Below are 17,879 nucleotides of genomic sequence, written 5' to 3'. Positions count from 1 at the left end.
TGTCCTATTGATTTTTGGCATAAAAGAAAAATTGATCATTTTGACCCATACAATGTATTTTTGCTACAAATATACCCTTGCTACTTAAGACTGATTTTGTGGTCCAGGGTCACATATGAAGAACCACAAATGTCAAATAATGTGGTTTAATTATTTTGTTACACATAAATTATATTTATTACAAATCATATTTATTTTTTAAATTATATTAAATTATTTAAAATCATTTAATTCCAAATTACTATAGAGTTAAATTAATTTGTACACAATTGTTTTAAAGATCAAATGGTGTATTAACTTCTAACTAATAATAACTAATAAGGAGAAGATTTTCAACATGACAAGACAAAACCGAACCTATTAATATGAGTAAATCAAAGATGTTGAGTGATACAGTTTAACTGTTTTATTATACATTATATTTATTACAAATTATATTTCATTTTAATTATTTTTTTATTTAAACAGTGTATACAAAATTGTTAATTAACATCATATTCTCATTTGTTTAACAAAAAAATGTGTCACATTTTAGAAGTAAAATGGGTTGTGAATGCCATTTAATGTTGAAAGTATGCAATCACTGAATTCTGATTTAGTTCACCACATACCTGGTGTCCATCTATCTCAGGTTCAGGTTCAGGCTCTGGATCTATATACTCCTCAGGACTGTACTGTGGCCTTCTCTGCTGTACCGAATGGTCTCCATTTTGTCTCTGCTGTGAGCTGTAACGCGAGTCTTGGTACCTCGAGGAAGATTCATACCTGGAGTTCTTACTGGAGGGACAAGAATCTGTCTCAGAGAAGTCTGAAGGGTCTCTGTGATTGGTAGGAGTGTTTTTATCAGGGTCTAAAGAGTCTCTGTGATTGGTGGAATTTCGGTAGGAGGGCTCTGAGTGTTCCCTGTCATTTCGACAGGCTGTCTCAGGCAGTTCTTTATTATCGGGAGAGTTTCTGCAGGTGGGGTCGAGGGAATCCCTCTGACTGGAGGAAGAGAAGTTGGTTGAAGAAGCTTCTCTGTTTTTTCTCGGAGCGGTCTCTTGACTTGTGCGAGTGTGTGGAGGCATCGCCGTTGTGAAGCTGACAGTCGATGTCTCCTGGTTGAAAGTCAGAGTGCTGTTACTATTCTGCCGTGAGAACATGGGAGAGGAGCCACCGTAGCCAGACTCATTTGATGACTGGCTCTCAATGGAAACATCCGACTGACTCCTGCGTGGATTGTAGGGCTTTAAGAAGGAACTATACACAAAGCCCTTTGTAACTAAAGGAAAAACAAAAAAAAGAGGCTGTTTAAGCCGAATGTATTTTAGGAAATGCTGACACATGTATCACATATAGATAATGCGATACAAACCTCCATTGTCTATTAGCCAGCGGTTCTGGCTGCCCATGGGGTCTTGCTGCTTGATGACACCCACTATGTCTCCCTCCAGTACGGACACGTCCAAGTCCTGTGCTGCATTAAAATTTCTTTCAGCTTGGAAGAGTTTCTCTGGGCCATATTTTGCCAGAAGCCCCGCTCGGTGCTCATCTGTCTGAAGCACATAGTTTGGCTGCAAAATCAGACAGAAATGCGGAACAGAAAAAGAGGAAAATTAATAAATGGATAGAAATCTGTCTTTCATCACCATGGTTTACTGTGCTACTGAAAAACATTTCTGACTGGCTAGTTGCAAAGAGTCCAAAACAGCTTAAAAACTGGCCTGATCAGATATCCACCTTGGTTTAAGCTGTTTTTAATCTTGATTGTTTAAGATTAAGGAGATTTAAAACTAATTAGCAAAGAAACAGTGTTAGTATTATTTATATACTAGTAGTTTATTCATATTTTGAATGACCTTTTATTTTTATATTTTCAGTTTTCATTTTAACTCGTTTCGTTTTAATTTTATATACTTTTGTCATTTTTTTGTGCTTTTTTTTATATTTCTATATTATATTAATTTATTTTTATTTCCGTTTTAGTAATTCAGTACTTTAACCTAAACTTATATTATTTCAATTAGCTGCCAAGGAAATATTTCTAATTTTCATTTTTTAAGCTTATGTTTTTTATCTAATATTTATAGTCATGTTAGTACTTCAGCTTAAACTTATTTTATTTCAGTTAGTTGCCAAGGCAATATTTCTATTTTATGTTTATATTTTTAAGCTTAGGTTTTTCATCTAATATTTATCTTTTATTTTAGCTTCATTTAAATTAGTTGTCATTTAAAAAAAAAATTATTTAGCTTTGTTTTTATAATTTATTTTTTATTTCAGTTTTAGTAATTTAAGTACTTCAGCTGAAACTTATTTTATTCCAGTTAGTTGCCAAGGCAATATTTCTAATCATCGTTCTAGTTTTCATCTAATACTTCAATTAATGAAAACGATTTTTTACAGTTTTAGATAAGACTTAAGAATATCTGTCCGTTTTGGATCAGGCTGCATTTGGGAAACTCACAGGGCCTTGTTGTTTCTTTGAGTTCTGTTTCTCCAGAGTCTTCTTGTCAAAAGGCTTGCGTACAGTTGTTGTAGGAAGATTATCAGGAAAGAAACTGAAGCTCTGAAGTAAATCCAACACACGAGTGTGCTCCTCTTGGAACAAGGACACCAGATTTCCTTCTGTACCACCCAAACCAGACAGCTAGAGAGATGTAAACATAACATTAAATTTAAAAAAATTAAGAAGGCCGAAGACCTCACAGGAATGTTACAGAGCACGATAAAGCTATGTCTTCACCTGCAGCAGTGGAGTGAGCTCTACAAGCGTGAGTGCAATGAAATCTCTCTGGGCCTGGGTGAAGCCCCTCACGCAGCTGGTGAACAGATCTTCGGCTGCATGGTGGAACTTGGGCAGCTCATCCAGCAGCTGGGCGTTCAGAGCTTCGTAGTTATTTCTTGCCGCCTGCAGCTCCTCTTGCACGCGTTTGTCCTTCAGCCTCTCTGCACGCTCCTTACAGTTGTCGAAGTCCAGCAGCTTGTCTCTACGTTTCTGGATCAGTTTGTGGGGACCGGCAAACATATTGAGCAGCTGGGTGAGGGGAGTGATGACTAGGGCTTCTGTCCTCTCCTTCTGCTCAAAGACAGACACGCAGACATGCATTTAGAAAGATTTGAGACATAGTTCATGCCAGTATCATGGGCGTAATCCAAATACAATAAGTGAATTAACTACTAGAAAAACTAATCAAAATGTATGTATGGTTGAACCACAGATGTCACATGACTATTTTAATGATATCTTTATTACGTTTCTGGGCCTTGAAAGTGGTAGTTCCATTGCTGTCTATGCAGTGTCAGAAAGCTCTCGGATTTCATCGAAAATATCTTAATTTGTGTTCTGAAGATGAACAGGTCTTACAGGTTTGGAACGGCTTGAGGGGGAGTAATTAATGACAAAATTTTCATTTTTGGGCAAACTGTCCATTTTAAGTTGTTCACTATGAAACGTAATGTGATGTAATTTTGGTACTCACAAACTCTGTGAACTGTTTGTCGCTGATGCATCGATGCGCTCTTTGAAAACGTTCAGGGTCCATATGCGGTTGCCTTTCTGTGTAGATGTCACAGAAACTGATGGCGGCCAGGACATTTACTGAGGCTGACTCCTATTGGATATGTAATGGGTCAGGCAAAATTACTTCAGATACTGAATCAAAAAGTGAATTTGATCATGCAAAACAGAAAAAAAAAAACACAGTAGTACACAATACAATTAAATCGCCACAACACAACGGATAGGACTAATTTTGTTGTGTTGTGGATTATTTCTGTTGTGTTGTGCTAATTTCGTTGTGCTTTGCTTATTTCATTGTGTTGAGGCATGTTTTCATTGTGCTGTGCTAATTTCGTTGTGTTGCGGCTTGTGTTCGTTGTGTTGTGCTAATTTCATTTTGTTGCGGATTGTTTCCGCTGTGTTGTGCTAATTTCATTGTGTTGTGCTAATTTCATTGTGTTGAGGCATGTTTTCATCATGTTGTCCTAATTTTATTGTGTTGCGGCTTGTTTCTATTGTTTTGTGCTAATTTCGTTGTGTTGTGGCATGTTTTCGTTGTGTCGTGGTTTGTTTCCGTTGTTTTGTGCTAATTTAATTGTGTTGAGGCATGTTTTCGTTGTGTTGTGCACTATTGGGCCACCGTAAAAAAAACTGACAACATGAATGGAAGCATATGGAAAGATTTGTAAAGAACTTAGGCAGAAATCAATTTCAGTACCCTTATATGTTGCAGATAGAGGGAGATGTCCCTGATGAAGGATTTGATTAGTCGCTCTTGGAGTCTGAATCTTTTCTCTGCTTCATCAAAAGCTTCATCTTTGATCTACGAAGTAATAAAGAGCAGTTTGGTTAAGACCAATTCAACTGAATCTCTCGGTCAAGAAATTATGGCGTCATTAACAGCAGTGCCAATGTACCTGAGGTGAGATGCCAGTCAAGTGCTTTAAATGGCTGCTCACTCTGTTAGACTTCTTGATGATGGAATGCATACTCAGCTTTGAGATCTTGTCGATGAGTCGGTCTTCATCGCCTTTGCGGTACTTCACCACTGTAGACAAAAGATGGTGCTGTTGAGTTATGGATCACACACACAGCCAGAAAGCAGACATCCCATCCCACAGACAGATAGAAAAATAGACAGACAGACAGATAGATAGATGATAAACACTGTCACGTACCAAGATCCTTTCTTCTTTTGTATTCGTTGATATTGACGTTGATCTCTTTAATGGACATCACTGCCTCTGCGAGCTGCTTCCTGTCGTGGTGTGACTCAGGAGTAGTGTTAAGCAGCTCCATCAGGAGCAAGGGGTAACGCATCACTCTCTGCACCGGCTTTATCAAGAAGGAACCCAGATTAATGTAGTTTGTCTTTCCCCTGTGACAGAACAAAAGGGTGAGAGAGGGAGATAAAGTGAAAAAGAGATTTAGACGCTCATCAAGGTAACATTCTTCACCCTCCTTTGACAGCAGACTGGGGTCACTGAACACACACATTGTTTTCATCCATCAGTTATCCACTGGCTCACTGTCAACCACTTTAAAAAGGGTTACAGTAGACACAGTAGGCTACGAAGACATTTTAACAAAGAATGCACACTTTCTGACTGATGGGATGAAAACAGAGGAGATCCAAATCCAGAGCTAAAGCATGATTTGGATGTTGCAGAATAGGATATTTCAAAAGTAATGAATCTGGATTAAACATCATGTAGCAATTAGAATATGTTTAAATTACTTTTTTTTTTGCCCTTGGACAAATAACACTACTGTTATGTTGGTTTAATTGCTTTAAGTACCACATCATGAGCGCAGAGATTGTGTTAATAACTGTTTCACATGCCACCCCAAAGCATTAAATCAGCTGCCAGAAAAACAATAAAAAAACAAAAGTTGAAAATATGAGCCAATTTTCTCACTGGGATCATATTCTGATTAAAAATGGCTTTGCACAACTTGAAATCTGTAGGGCTGGGTCAAAAAATAAATAAATCTTTTAATCGCGACCTTCATTTTGAACGATTTGTTTGTTTTTGTTTTTTATACATACAACCGACCAGCATAGTCTGATTCACAAACAAATGACTCATTTAAGTGAATCAAAAACATACACTACTATCAAAAAATTAAATTTACATTTATTAATTTAGCAGATGCTTTTATCCAAATAATACAAAGGATTCATCATAAAGAGGCAAATAAACGAGTTCTCGAAACACAAAGTTTCAGACAACAAATTACTTATGAACTGGTTCTTTTAATAAATAGTTCAAAACAACAATCAGTCTGAAACACTTCCTTGTATAATTTGCAGCATAAAACAAAGGGGTTTTCTTTTTATATGCAAGCAAATGTGTTATAACCGAAATAATACTCAAATGAATCATAGGAAATCTGGTTCAATACCTATCCCTACTCATTTGTGCAAATTTAAGTCAGAATATGACTCAGAATTGACAAAGCAATGATAACAAAACACACAGCACACACACACAGAGCAAACAAGGCCCCCTGGTCACACACAAACACAAGGAGAAAAGGGTTACGCAGGTTAATAACCATTCAGCATGCTGTCAGGCGCTTCACATGCAGTTGCTGTAGTGTTGCGTTAAACTTACCACTCACGGTATATCCCTCTGTCAGGGGAGAGGAAGAAGGAGAGAGAGGGGAGAAAGGGAACAAAACACACAGTGTCGGGTTAAACCACCTCTGTCTCTTATTAGAAAGAAGCCAATGAGCTAATCACATATAATGTCCTTGTTTCACATAGCTTATTTTTACAATAAAAGTCATGTCTTGCCATTATGCTGCAATGAACACGAATGCAGCGGGCAAAAGGGTAAGATGACAAATGCGAAACTGAAAAACTATATGTGCACTTGATTATGCTGCCCGTTGCTGGGGCAACTCATGCCATGGGTGACCCGCTTTAGGCAAGCAGTAAGCCTCTGTGGGGCCTCCACTGGCCCCTCTCTGATCTCCCACTGAGAGCCAAAATGAAATGTCAGTCAGAATCTAGTGCACTCAAGTGTGGAAGTTCAAAAGTAATAAAAGACACCAGACGTTATTCTTAAGGAGCTTTTTAGAGGATTTATTCCTCTTTTTCGGGGCTAGCTTCGTTACAGTAACATCCTGCCAGAGAATCAGCATGTTAGCAATTTTTAGGACTGGATTCACAGTCATTTGGGATAAAGCTAAGCCATAGACTTGGCAAAGTACTTTCAAAGTACACTTTCATTTCGCAAATGCCTCGATACTCGGGACAAACAGCTCCATGTTCCCACTCCTACTAAAAACATTTCTGGAACTTCTGGGAAAATTTGCTGAATATTTCCTTGTATTCTTTGCTTGATCTGGTAAAGCGCTAAAGCAAATATCAAGAACAAACTAAACTCTGTACTAACAGGAAGTGACTTAGCTTAAAAGACGTAGATGGCAGTATAAATGTTTACAATAAGAAACTAGTTAAGAAACTTGGTTGCCACAGGCAAACTGTGTTTAAGTTCAAATAAAGCCTAAGATATAACACTAGAGGAACAGGCCAGAAACGATTGATGAAACAGTGAAATCAACAAAGTGGTGAAACTAGGTGAGGCGCATTCCTCTCCCAGCATGCATAACTAATCCACAATAACAAAGATCTGAAAACTGAAAGACATAAAGCTTCACTGTTATGCAAATAGACTACCATTGAAAAGTTTTGGGTCGGTAAGATTCTTCAATGTTTTTAAAATAAGTCTCATACTCAGCAAGGCTGTATTTATTTGATCATAAATACTGTAAAAACAGTAATATTGTGAAATATTACAATTTAAAACAATTGTTTTAATTATATTTTAAAAATTGATTCCTGTGATGGCAAAGCTGAATTTTTAGCAGCCATTACTCCATTCTTTATTGTCACATGATACTTCAGAAATCTCATATGCTGATTTGGTGCTCAATAATAATAATTATTATTATTGTTGAAAAGAGTTGTGATGCTTAGTATTTTTGTGGAAACCATAATCCATTTTTCAGGATCCTTTGATCAGCAGAACATTAAAAAAATAGCATCTATTTGAAACAGTTTTTTCTTTTTTTGTAACAGCAAAAAAATAAAAAATAAAAATCATACTGTATAACAATAGTGTACTTTTATATAAAATAGGGAACATCCCATATGGCACCTGGCATATTAATCAGGTTATAGTATAATATAATAAGTAAAACTTCAGAACCAGACAATGAGAAGGGCAAAGATGTTTCCTGTTTTGGAATGCCATACATGTCTTTAGTCATCCTATGTCCAATCAGATGAGTCAAAGTAGAAGTAAAAAAAAACATTTCCTCTAGATTTTGAGACACTAAGACTAACACGAGTAAGCCAGCACACCCTGTAGTATTGCTTCTGTTGATGATGTATTACTACGAAATGCTGTCTACACCACATGACAGACAATCCCAGATACCATTAAAAATGACAGATCATGTGTAACGTTAAATAATACACAATTAGTGTCCTACACAACTTCTCATACAGTTACACACTGTTAAATATCATGACTGGCATGCTTAACTGGATCTGGATGAGTCATGCGTTGGTAGTGGTGACCACACCATGCAATGAGCTGAAGGTGTCCGATTCATTAAAAACAGATCAGTTCAGTGAAAATTACCTGAGCTTCTCTAGACATTCCAATACGTGCTTCTGGATGTTCTCATCCTTTTCATAGGTCTCCAGTAAAGAGATGGCATCGTCATGATTTTGGCAATAGATCTTGTAAACCTCCTCCAATTCACCTTTGTAGTCCAGGAACACTTGCCCTGGACGAACCGAAATGAAAATGGTAAAACAGCACTATGGATACTTGTCTGAAATATATAATGTGAGTTCAGGGATTTTTTTTGCTCCAACCTATTGAGTCAGTATCCTGGAGGGTCTTGTAGAGTCGACGGGAAAGGTCAATTACAGAGCTGATGTTTCCAAAGAGACCATCAAAATCAATACTCTGGACCTAAAGGATATTTAAGGTGAGGGTTTGAATGGTTTTCATAACATAAATACATAATTCAGGCTTGAAGGTTTCTTGCCTGTTTCCTCTGCAGAGGTTGAATGATCTCCTTCACACACATCTGAAGATCCTTGATGTAGTCATGTTCTGTCTGCAGAAGCTCCTCGATGACCTTTGACCTTTTCTCCAGCATCCTTTGTTCAGGGTCTTCAGTGGTAGTCGCTGACGCCGGGGATGATTCTAGAGACTTAGGCTGGGACGCAAGCAGGGTCATCTCTAATGAGAAACAATGAAAAAGTGTGCTCGTCAACCACAAACAACTTACAACTTTGCCAGACACGATCACTATTGTTTTTGATAAAACCTGGTGTGAAAAAAACAACAATAGCATATACAAAAAGTTGTTTATTGCTATATAAAACAACTTTGTGGCTGCTGCAGTCCAACAACATTCAGCAAATCAGTTACTATTGGACAAAAACTGGCAAATAATTATTCATAAGTCTGGCTAGATAGATAGAACAATTTGAAGATTGAACAAAGATCAATAGAACGATAGATAGATCGATAGAACAACAGAACAACAGAAAGAACAACAGAAAAATAGAACAATAAAATGAACCATAGATAGAATGATAGATAGATAGATGGATGGATCCCACCATTTGACTTTGATCCTGCCAGTACAGACATAATAAAAGATTTCAAACCAGTCTAGATGGATTACGCTCATTTATAAAACATGAGGAAGAACATGGGAAACATGAATTAAGCTGCCAGTTAGAATGGGAAAGAGAAGGCAGTTTTCCCTGCGTGTTGTCATTGGCTGTCCAGAGGATGTCATGGTTTGGAGTTTAGTTTGACTGCTCTTTGATCTCTTCGGTCAGAACTGGCACTCAGATGGGTCTGGAGCAGGAGTGTGGGAGGAAGATCTGCTCTCACGCATGGGTGCCTTTCCACAATGCTGCCTGAAATGGTGCATCATGAACGTACAAAAGACTGTCAAAGCACACAGTGAGACACGGACCCTCTCAGGAGGCAGGGGGGAGCATCTGAGGTGGGGCTGGGATTTGGCTAAAACTGTGAAGGCTATGATAGAAATCGCCAACAAGTTTCAAAATAACTTGTATATAAATGTATATAATCGTCATTCGTGTCTGTGTGTGTGGGGGTTTCAGAGTTTCAGTTTTGTTTTGTAGTCAAAATGGGACCAAGAGATGAATTTAGCTCGTTTCTGGCTTAAGACGTCTTAGCATCTTATGTGGTGACATCACGCTATATTAAATCTTTACCGTTGCTGATTCGGTAAAGACTGATAAGAGATTTGAGTACAACTCAAAAGGCCTTGTAATTCCATTGCACATTTGACCTCTGAAATGTTACAGCAAAACAGAAGCTGTTCATAAATGAAATCTTCAGAGCCTCTGTTCTGAGAGACAGGGCAACTGTGTATTAATACTTAAAGGAAAACTCTACTTTTTTTTGGAAATAGGCTCATTTTACAACTCCCCTAGAGATAAACAGGTCTTAGTGCACAATGTAACTACAGAAGAGTCAAGTTTTAAATAAGAAAATTATCGCAACTCTTTAGTCATTTTTGAGCGAGATGCTAATGGTCTAATCTGATTCAATGACCTATGCTAAGCTAAGCTAAAAGTGCTACTGCCAGACACGAAGATCGGCTGAATGGATTCAAAACCGGTAAAACTCAACTGTTTAACTCTTGGGGAGTTGTAAAATGAGCCCATTTCCAAAAAAAGTGTAGTGTTCCTTTAATAAGTAATATAATGTAGATATAATGAAAGCAATCATGCACAATACAACCTTTAAACCACTATTATTAATTAACTAAAAACAATTAATAACTACTACTAATAATGTTAATTTTGGCATCCACTCTACAGCTCTAGGCTTCTGTATGGTCAAACCTGTTGACAACAAGTAAATAAACAAAATCGGAGGTCATTTATAGCTACCCTCTAATTTACAGTTAGTTTCTAAGTCTTTAAACACAGCCCATTAACATGTGCGGCCCATAATAAAAAAAAAGATGAAAGATGAAAAAAAGCTTGATCTATGCAGCATCATTCATCCATGTACTAATTGTTCTACTTCACATACAGTACATAGACACACATTACCATTATAACACAATCTGCTGTGAGTGACCCACATCTAGGCCCAGAGAATTCATTGTTCTGAACAAAATAATCTTCAAAGAACAAGTTCTCTCACAATACATTCATTGACATGGTCTCAAGAGTTTCAGCTCATCCATGAAACTTAACAGTGAGCTCAGTCTAAAAGGAAAGCGTTTTAATAAAAGAATCCATTTTCAAAACTGAATCTAAGAATCAGGCATCGAAAAATGGTGGTAATGCCCCCACAGCCAATACTTATTTAATTTAAGGAACAATGTCTGAAGAAGAATTAATGTTTAAAATAGAAATGTACCTTGTTTCCCTCTATCAAATCAGTTGTATAGTACATACCTGTTCGAGTGTCATAAATATTATTTTCTCCAAAATTTGATCCGGGGAAGTTTCTGATTTGGATGATTCTTTGTCATACTGAAAAATGACTTGTATGGATTGAAACTCTTTAATGGTTTCATGGTTTCATATAAATGAAACCAAATCTCAAGATGAATCGGGTCTGTGGGTGTTTGGGGATTTACGAGGAAAGGTTAAAAGTGCGGAGGTGAAAATGTCTGTCAATGTGTGAAACAGGGAGTTGTGGAGAGAAAGCAAAAAAAAGATTGAGTGTTGCACAGATCTGAAGCTCTGCTGCGCTAGAACGGTTTAATTTCAAAACTGTGTTCCCGCGCTCATCTGTATATGTGCCATGGTCTGGTGAATGGCAGAGAGGGTAATCTCTACTAAGCACACACGCATACACAATGGCTTCTCTTTCTGTCTCTGTGGACGTAATTGATTGTGACATTATGTTTGGTCTGCGTCCAGGGTCGTGCTCCGGCCAATGTGTTCTGTGTTGCTCACATAGTTCCCACAATAGCAAACCCAAGGATGGCCAAAAAAAATTAAAAATCTAAAAATAAACGTCATGAAAACACTATACCCTAAACAATTTTGAGCTAGTTTCCCAACATAAATTCCAAATTAAATAACTTTTTAAACACATAAAAAATGGTGACAAGATTATTAACTTGATCGATTTTAAAATCTAATTTACATTACATTAACGTTTAGTCATTTAGCAGATGCTTTTATCCAAAGCAACTTACAAATGAGGACAATGGAAGCAATCAAATATTTAAATTTAAAGCTTTCATTTAAATATATAAAAATCTTGTTAAAAGTTTGGAGTCACTGCTATTTGTTATAGAAATTAATCATTATATTGAGCAAGAATGCATTAAATTGATAAAAAAAAAAATATTGTAATATGCTTGTACAAGACTTTTAATTCAATGGCAATACAAGTAAAAATCTTGATATTTTCCCAAATGTTTTGACATTTGTATCAATATTTTTTCCATTTGAAAGCAGCAACTATCAGCTGTCATAGCTGTAAACTTTTGACATAGACAATATTACCTAATTTTATATGATACAGCAAATAATGCAGTGGTTGCCAAAATTATTAGAACACTAGCATTTTCACCAGCTAAAAAATGTGTGTCAGTAGGAAATATCAGTTTACATTCCCAAACATTCATTTAACCATTAATTGTAATAATCCAGTGAGATTTTTGTTTGCACAAGGAGTCTGACAACAGCCAGTGCTCCACACTGGGATCCGATCTGATCATCATCCAGTCTGTCTGGAATAACATGAAGAAACAGAACAAACTGAGACAGACTAAATTCAGAAAAACTCTGGCAACATCTGCAAGATGCTTCAAGAAACCTACCTGCAAAGCTGCAGTACTGTTAAAAGTTTTAGGCACTTGCTGTAAAATGAGGATGCTGTCAAAAATAATATTGTAAGTAGTTTTTCTTTTTCAATTAACTTCTAATTAAAATCAACATTTGGTGTGACCATCCTTTGCGTTAAAACCATTTAGTTGCTGGTGAAAATACTAGTGTTGTAATAAATTTGGTCATATATTACTGTACATGAAGCTTCAATAATTTATTTTATGGTTAAAATAAGGCTCAGGAACTAATCAAAAATGATCATAAATCTACCAATGTTCATGCTCCATAAACCACTACTCTTGAATCTGAAAATACCTTAGTACAACCATGGACAATTAAACATGATGCTCACACACAAAGTCAAGAGGCGTAAAGCAGTGTACACAGCCACACAACACTTCCTCTCAAAAACACCCTAATCCATGAACCTGACACTGATTTGCATTTCATACTGAACATTTCAATTCATCCATGCAGAAAAGACTCTTCAGGCTTGTCTGTGTCGGCGACTCAGCAGCGCTAAAAGAAAGAACAGGGCCTCCAAGACGTCACCCACCTGTTACCCCCAAGCTCCTCGTCTTCACTGCCACACACAAACACACATCGAAGGTCACAGGCGGTGCATTCCACTAAAGCTGAGTAGAATCGCTCTGTTCCGCTGTATCAACAGGGAAGGCTCTCTCTAGAAGACACAAACTCCATTCTGTCCCCGCATTACCATCTGAATGCATGGGAACCTGCACCATTACAGACAACTGAGCAAGCACAGAGACAGTTACTCATGCACTAAAGCCTGGAGCTGGAGTTTTGATGCCATTACACACACTGCACTAAGACTCTCATTTTGGGAGCTCTACTCCATGTTTTTGGAGTGACTTGGGGCCACCTCATTGAGCCTGAATTCCATCAAGATCTTGAGGATCTCTCAATGCCAAGGCCTCTTTGCCTTTCAGCAGTCTTAATCCGTTTCTGTTTAAAGTGGGAGTCTTTGTTCAGGTGTACCAGGGGAGCAGGTGGGCACCCATTTTATTTGATGTGCATCAAGCTCCAGTGAATTTAAAACATGATTAGTGATACTTTATTGACTTATCTAAGATGGCCCATATGCAATATAATACTTATATGATGCTAATAAGTAATACTAATTTTTATAAACGGAATTATTAAATTAAATCACTAGCAAATAACTATGAATATTTTAAAATAAAATAATCATTCAATTTCTACACATAAAATAATTTGATAGAATTATTTATATAGTTGTTTAGTAAATATATAGTTATTATATTTACTATTATATTATTATTTTCCATAATTAACAATTTAATATAGATAATGATATTATAGAAATATTTATATACATATATTTATACATAAATACGTATATGCATTTTATATTCATATTACATTATATTCACAATTTCTGCTGCAGATTTAGAAACTTCCAAAAGGGAGAGCAAAAACAATAAACACATATGTTTATTGATCAAGTCAAATAAACAAACAGTGATATAAAATGACCTGCCCAATAAGTTAGCCTTTCAATAAACAATTCAATCAAAATCTACAAGGTTATTTTGAAAAAAACTGAGAAAGCCAACCATTTTCTGACTCTGAAAATGAAACGATAACATTGTTATTCGTGTGAAGCTGTTTTATGGTCTGACTGCGCTGAGCTGTTTTCATCCCTTTCTAGTCTAAGGTCACATGAATTATCAAGCCTGTGTCTTCAAGACAAAGTTCACATAAGACCGCCCATTTACCATGGATACCCTGTCATGAGAGTAAGTGTGGGAGCGAGACACACAGTGTGTGAGTGAAAGCTGCAAGTTGTTGCAAGCCACAAAAATTCAGTCCTTTGGACAGATTTACAACACTAGTCAGAATTAAGAACGAAGTAAACACGGCTTGGAAAATGACAGTATGTCGCATTCAAATCTTACAAGGCGTACAAGTACTGCTGAAATCCTGTATATACGTGGAATTAATGAAAAACTAATTTCAAATACAAGAACAGAAACAGGGCTAAAACGTCTTTACCAATTATAAGTTACACCACACATTTTCAGTCTCATTCTGGTGCAGAAACCTGCGTCATGGAAATCTGCGTTTTTTTGTTTTGTTGTTCAAAAGGCTGCAGGTTCACATTCCAGTGCTCTGTTGTAGTCAGATGTCGGATTTGTGTGGGATGTGACACACCCGTAAGAAACGTGAGCAACCATTCCATTAACCACTACACATCCTCTCAGACGCATGCTTGTTTCAAAACATCGTAACTTTACTTGGACATTGAAATAAAGGACATTGTTTGCAAATAAGACTGAGAACAAATGAAATTTTGTAGCCTTGTGAGTCCACATTATTTCAAGTGGAACTCTATTGAAGAGATTTAGACTCTTTCTGAGGCAATCCATTATTCCAATGAAATTCATACTCAAATCTGATAAAACAGCCCCTTTTCCAATGAAAAGATTTAAAGCAGCTACATATTCTATTAAAATAAAAATAAAATAATTAAGTGCATTATAGTACGTTTTACCAGTACTGTGAACAAAAAGTGAAATGCACTCTGCACTCTTCTAACTCTGGATGTGTAGATCCTTAAAAACTAGAACGTTTACTCTCAAAAGAACAAAATGGTCCGTACACCTTTCCTTGTGTTTTATTCATTTTTACATATCGAGCAGCTGACAATACAGTTTATTCGGCTACTGTGACATTTAAGTTGTCTTCTCTTTCACAACACAATTAAGAACACCTGCATGTACTTCATACAGCCAGTCTAGACTCGTCACATATAACATCATCAAAATATCACCATTATTCTGGCTAATCTTGGTGTTATGCTTGAATATCAGGTTCACAAAACCACTTCTTTCCCACAGAACTCTTGATTTACAGAATCTGATAAGCTCACGCTCATGACTCAATGTACATACTGGTGTAGTCCAAGTCATTTAGTCGTATATAATCCCCTTAACAGGCTGAGATTAGCATTACAGAGATATATCGTAATTTAAAGCATCCTAACACTCATTGTCTTTCATCAGGGGGCCCACTGGGACAAAACAAAATGTTTAAGCACAAATAGGAAGACGTAATATACGGCTCCACCGAGAACCCTCCCTCTACATTTACACAAAGAAGAGCTTTACTACTACCATAGCTACTCATGCCCACTGTGCTTTTCCAGTCATGAAGGGTCTGTGTCTGAGTGCTGATAGACTAGCACTTTGAGTACTTGGAAGAAAAATTACTCTCAACATGTGGGTAAAAATTCAAGGGCAAGGGCAAAACCAATGGTGTGTGGCACGAAGCATTAATGTAGCATTTGTTTTTCAGGGTGTGTGTAAGAGCTCCTGACCTACATTAACTAGATAATTCCCTCCTCAGCCTGTGACTTGAGGCTTTTGTCTGCCAAGCTGCCCATTGACTTAATGTTGTATAAATGTTGTGTGAGGGTTGGTTGAAGGTTTCCACCTAATCCCCTTCCAGCCCACTGGCATGGGCAGCTGCACAGGGATTACAAAGACCAGCAACAGGCGACTAAATTAATAAAGGCCCACCAACACACACACACACTCATTTGTATATTAGCAACAGTATAATATCATTAGGTTGGTGAGCTTAGCACCAAATCACCTCTAAAATTCCTAGTAAACTTGATTGCTGATTAGAGAACCACTAGAGTCAAAGCTCCATATATGGCTTTTTCACTACTAATTATAATTATTCATATTTAAATGAAAATAGATCTCTTCTTAAACTCTATTAATAAGAACTTTACTCTACTAATGAGTAACTTCTTAAACTCTACTAATAAGAATGTAGCTCTCCAGAAATTACTATTGGACAGCAACATTTACAAAATAAGAAAAAAAGTGAATGTGAGCCAAAACAGAGGTACAGTTCTGTGAAGTTTGAAACAGATAACCTCAGACTATGAGTCAGGTTGGGCCTCCTCTTCATGGGGCCCCAATCTCAATGGAAAGAGGTTTTTGAAGGCTATATGGATTGGGGGGAGGGTTCTGGTACCAGGCACATCCTAGTCCCAGAGATTTCCCCTGGAGTCTCTTTTCCTCCTCCTCCACACCGAGGCGCAGACTGGAGCACTAGGCTATACACTAGGCTATAGAGGATTACCCAGGGCTGAACTGACCACCTGCTCTGTGTCAGACATGACACAAGCCAGACGCATGTCCCACTGAGACACCTATGGCAAGAACCCATCACCAATCACTGACAACAATAACAGTGTCACCTACTGCGTAAAAGCACTGATGAAGCTGCTATAACTGAGGGCCATTCATTCTTGACTGTCAGTGAAACCTGAAGGAGTAGACGGTACAGATATAGACCTGGACCCAGTTTGTAAGGCCGTAAGAATTTATGAATGAACCACTAATTTTAAAATCTTCCCAGTCTACTGACATCCGCTTCGAATACACGACGATTACAATGCACATTATAACTTTCGTTAACTAAACAATAAGTAAATCCACTTCACCAGCTAATAGCAATGCTATAGGAATATACAGAGCTACCACGAAAACATAAGTTCTAAGACAAAATTCTAAAAATGAAATCTATAGAGTGACCCCAAAAAATCTGGACAGTAATTGGCATACTTATGATGATGTATGAGTGTCATTGCATTAAAAAAACAAAAACACAAACCAAGTGGTAAATTTTTTAAACTATTAACTTTTGTGTCAACTAACTTTTCTTTAAATATTTATTCATTTAGTAGAAGTATTAGTGTCAACATTATGTTAGATACAGGTATGGAGGCAGAGTAAACAGTTCATTAAATTGACATGCTAAACTTTATGAAAATATAATATGACGAAAATATCTAAATACAAAAAATATTTTTGCAAATGTTTTGCTTGAAAACATGAAAAATATAAAACAAATATATTAAAAATAGTTATGTATTGCACTTTCAAACAAATGTAGCTTAAATGTCCAAATGAGGCCAATTTAAAGCTCATGGCAAAAGGGATTTTGAAATCCTGATGCAAAATAGTACTTCTAGGCTTTTTGGTGCATTATGGTGCATTATTTTTTTGTATTGTTGTTTTTGTTCTTTGTCTGAAGTTGTGGCAGCATAAAATACTCAGTGGTTGTCAAATAAAAGAAAAAAGTTTGAAAAGAGGAGGGAGGCAGAGAGAGAGAGAGAGAGAGAGAGAGAGAGAAAGAAAGACTGAAAACGAGGGGGACAACAAAACCTGTTGGACCAGTTCCCCCCTCCCTTTAAGTTTCCAAGTTCACCTCTAAGAATAAAAAAAAAAAAAGAGAAAAAGTGAAACCCCACACTGCTTCACACTGACAGCTTCAATAGGCAGTCTCATAGACATGCATACCTATGCATTACGATGGTGACAGCAAAATCAGCACCTTTGGTATTTCCTGAATTGATTGGGAGATGTCCTAAAGCAGAGCTCTAGGACAAAGTCAAAAGAGAGCTTTAACCTCAAGTGATATCCATATGGATATTATTACTAACTATTGTTAGTTGAC

At 37.0% G+C, this 17,879-nt stretch overlaps 1 protein-coding gene across 1 annotated transcript in view; it reads right to left on the bottom strand.

Annotated features, from left to right (window-relative positions):
* Positions 1–17,879, bottom strand: part of LOC306852659 (dynamin-binding protein-like) — a 52,670-nt gene that overhangs the window by 2,558 nt on the left and 32,233 nt on the right. Inside the window, exons 5-16 of the mRNA XM_079389662.1 lie at positions 8,555–8,751; positions 8,379–8,478; positions 8,140–8,287; positions 6,100–6,117; positions 4,660–4,859; positions 4,399–4,529; positions 4,200–4,304; positions 3,462–3,593; positions 2,726–3,058; positions 2,447–2,629; positions 1,355–1,553; positions 612–1,261 (exon numbers count right to left, since the gene is read on the bottom strand). Of these exons, the coding sequence (XP_079245788.1) occupies positions 612–1,261; positions 1,355–1,553; positions 2,447–2,629; positions 2,726–3,058; positions 3,462–3,593; positions 4,200–4,304; positions 4,399–4,529; positions 4,660–4,859; positions 6,100–6,117; positions 8,140–8,287; positions 8,379–8,478; positions 8,555–8,751 (2,396 nt within the window). The remainder of the gene's footprint in view (positions 1–611; positions 1,262–1,354; positions 1,554–2,446; positions 2,630–2,725; positions 3,059–3,461; positions 3,594–4,199; positions 4,305–4,398; positions 4,530–4,659; positions 4,860–6,099; positions 6,118–8,139; positions 8,288–8,378; positions 8,479–8,554; positions 8,752–17,879) is intronic.

Source organism: Barbus barbus (genome assembly GCF_936440315.1).
Source record: "Barbus barbus genome assembly, chromosome: 32".
NCBI classification, from domain to species: Eukaryota; Metazoa; Chordata; class Actinopteri; order Cypriniformes; family Cyprinidae; genus Barbus; species Barbus barbus.
This window is presented reverse-complemented; position numbering and strand designations above follow the sequence as displayed.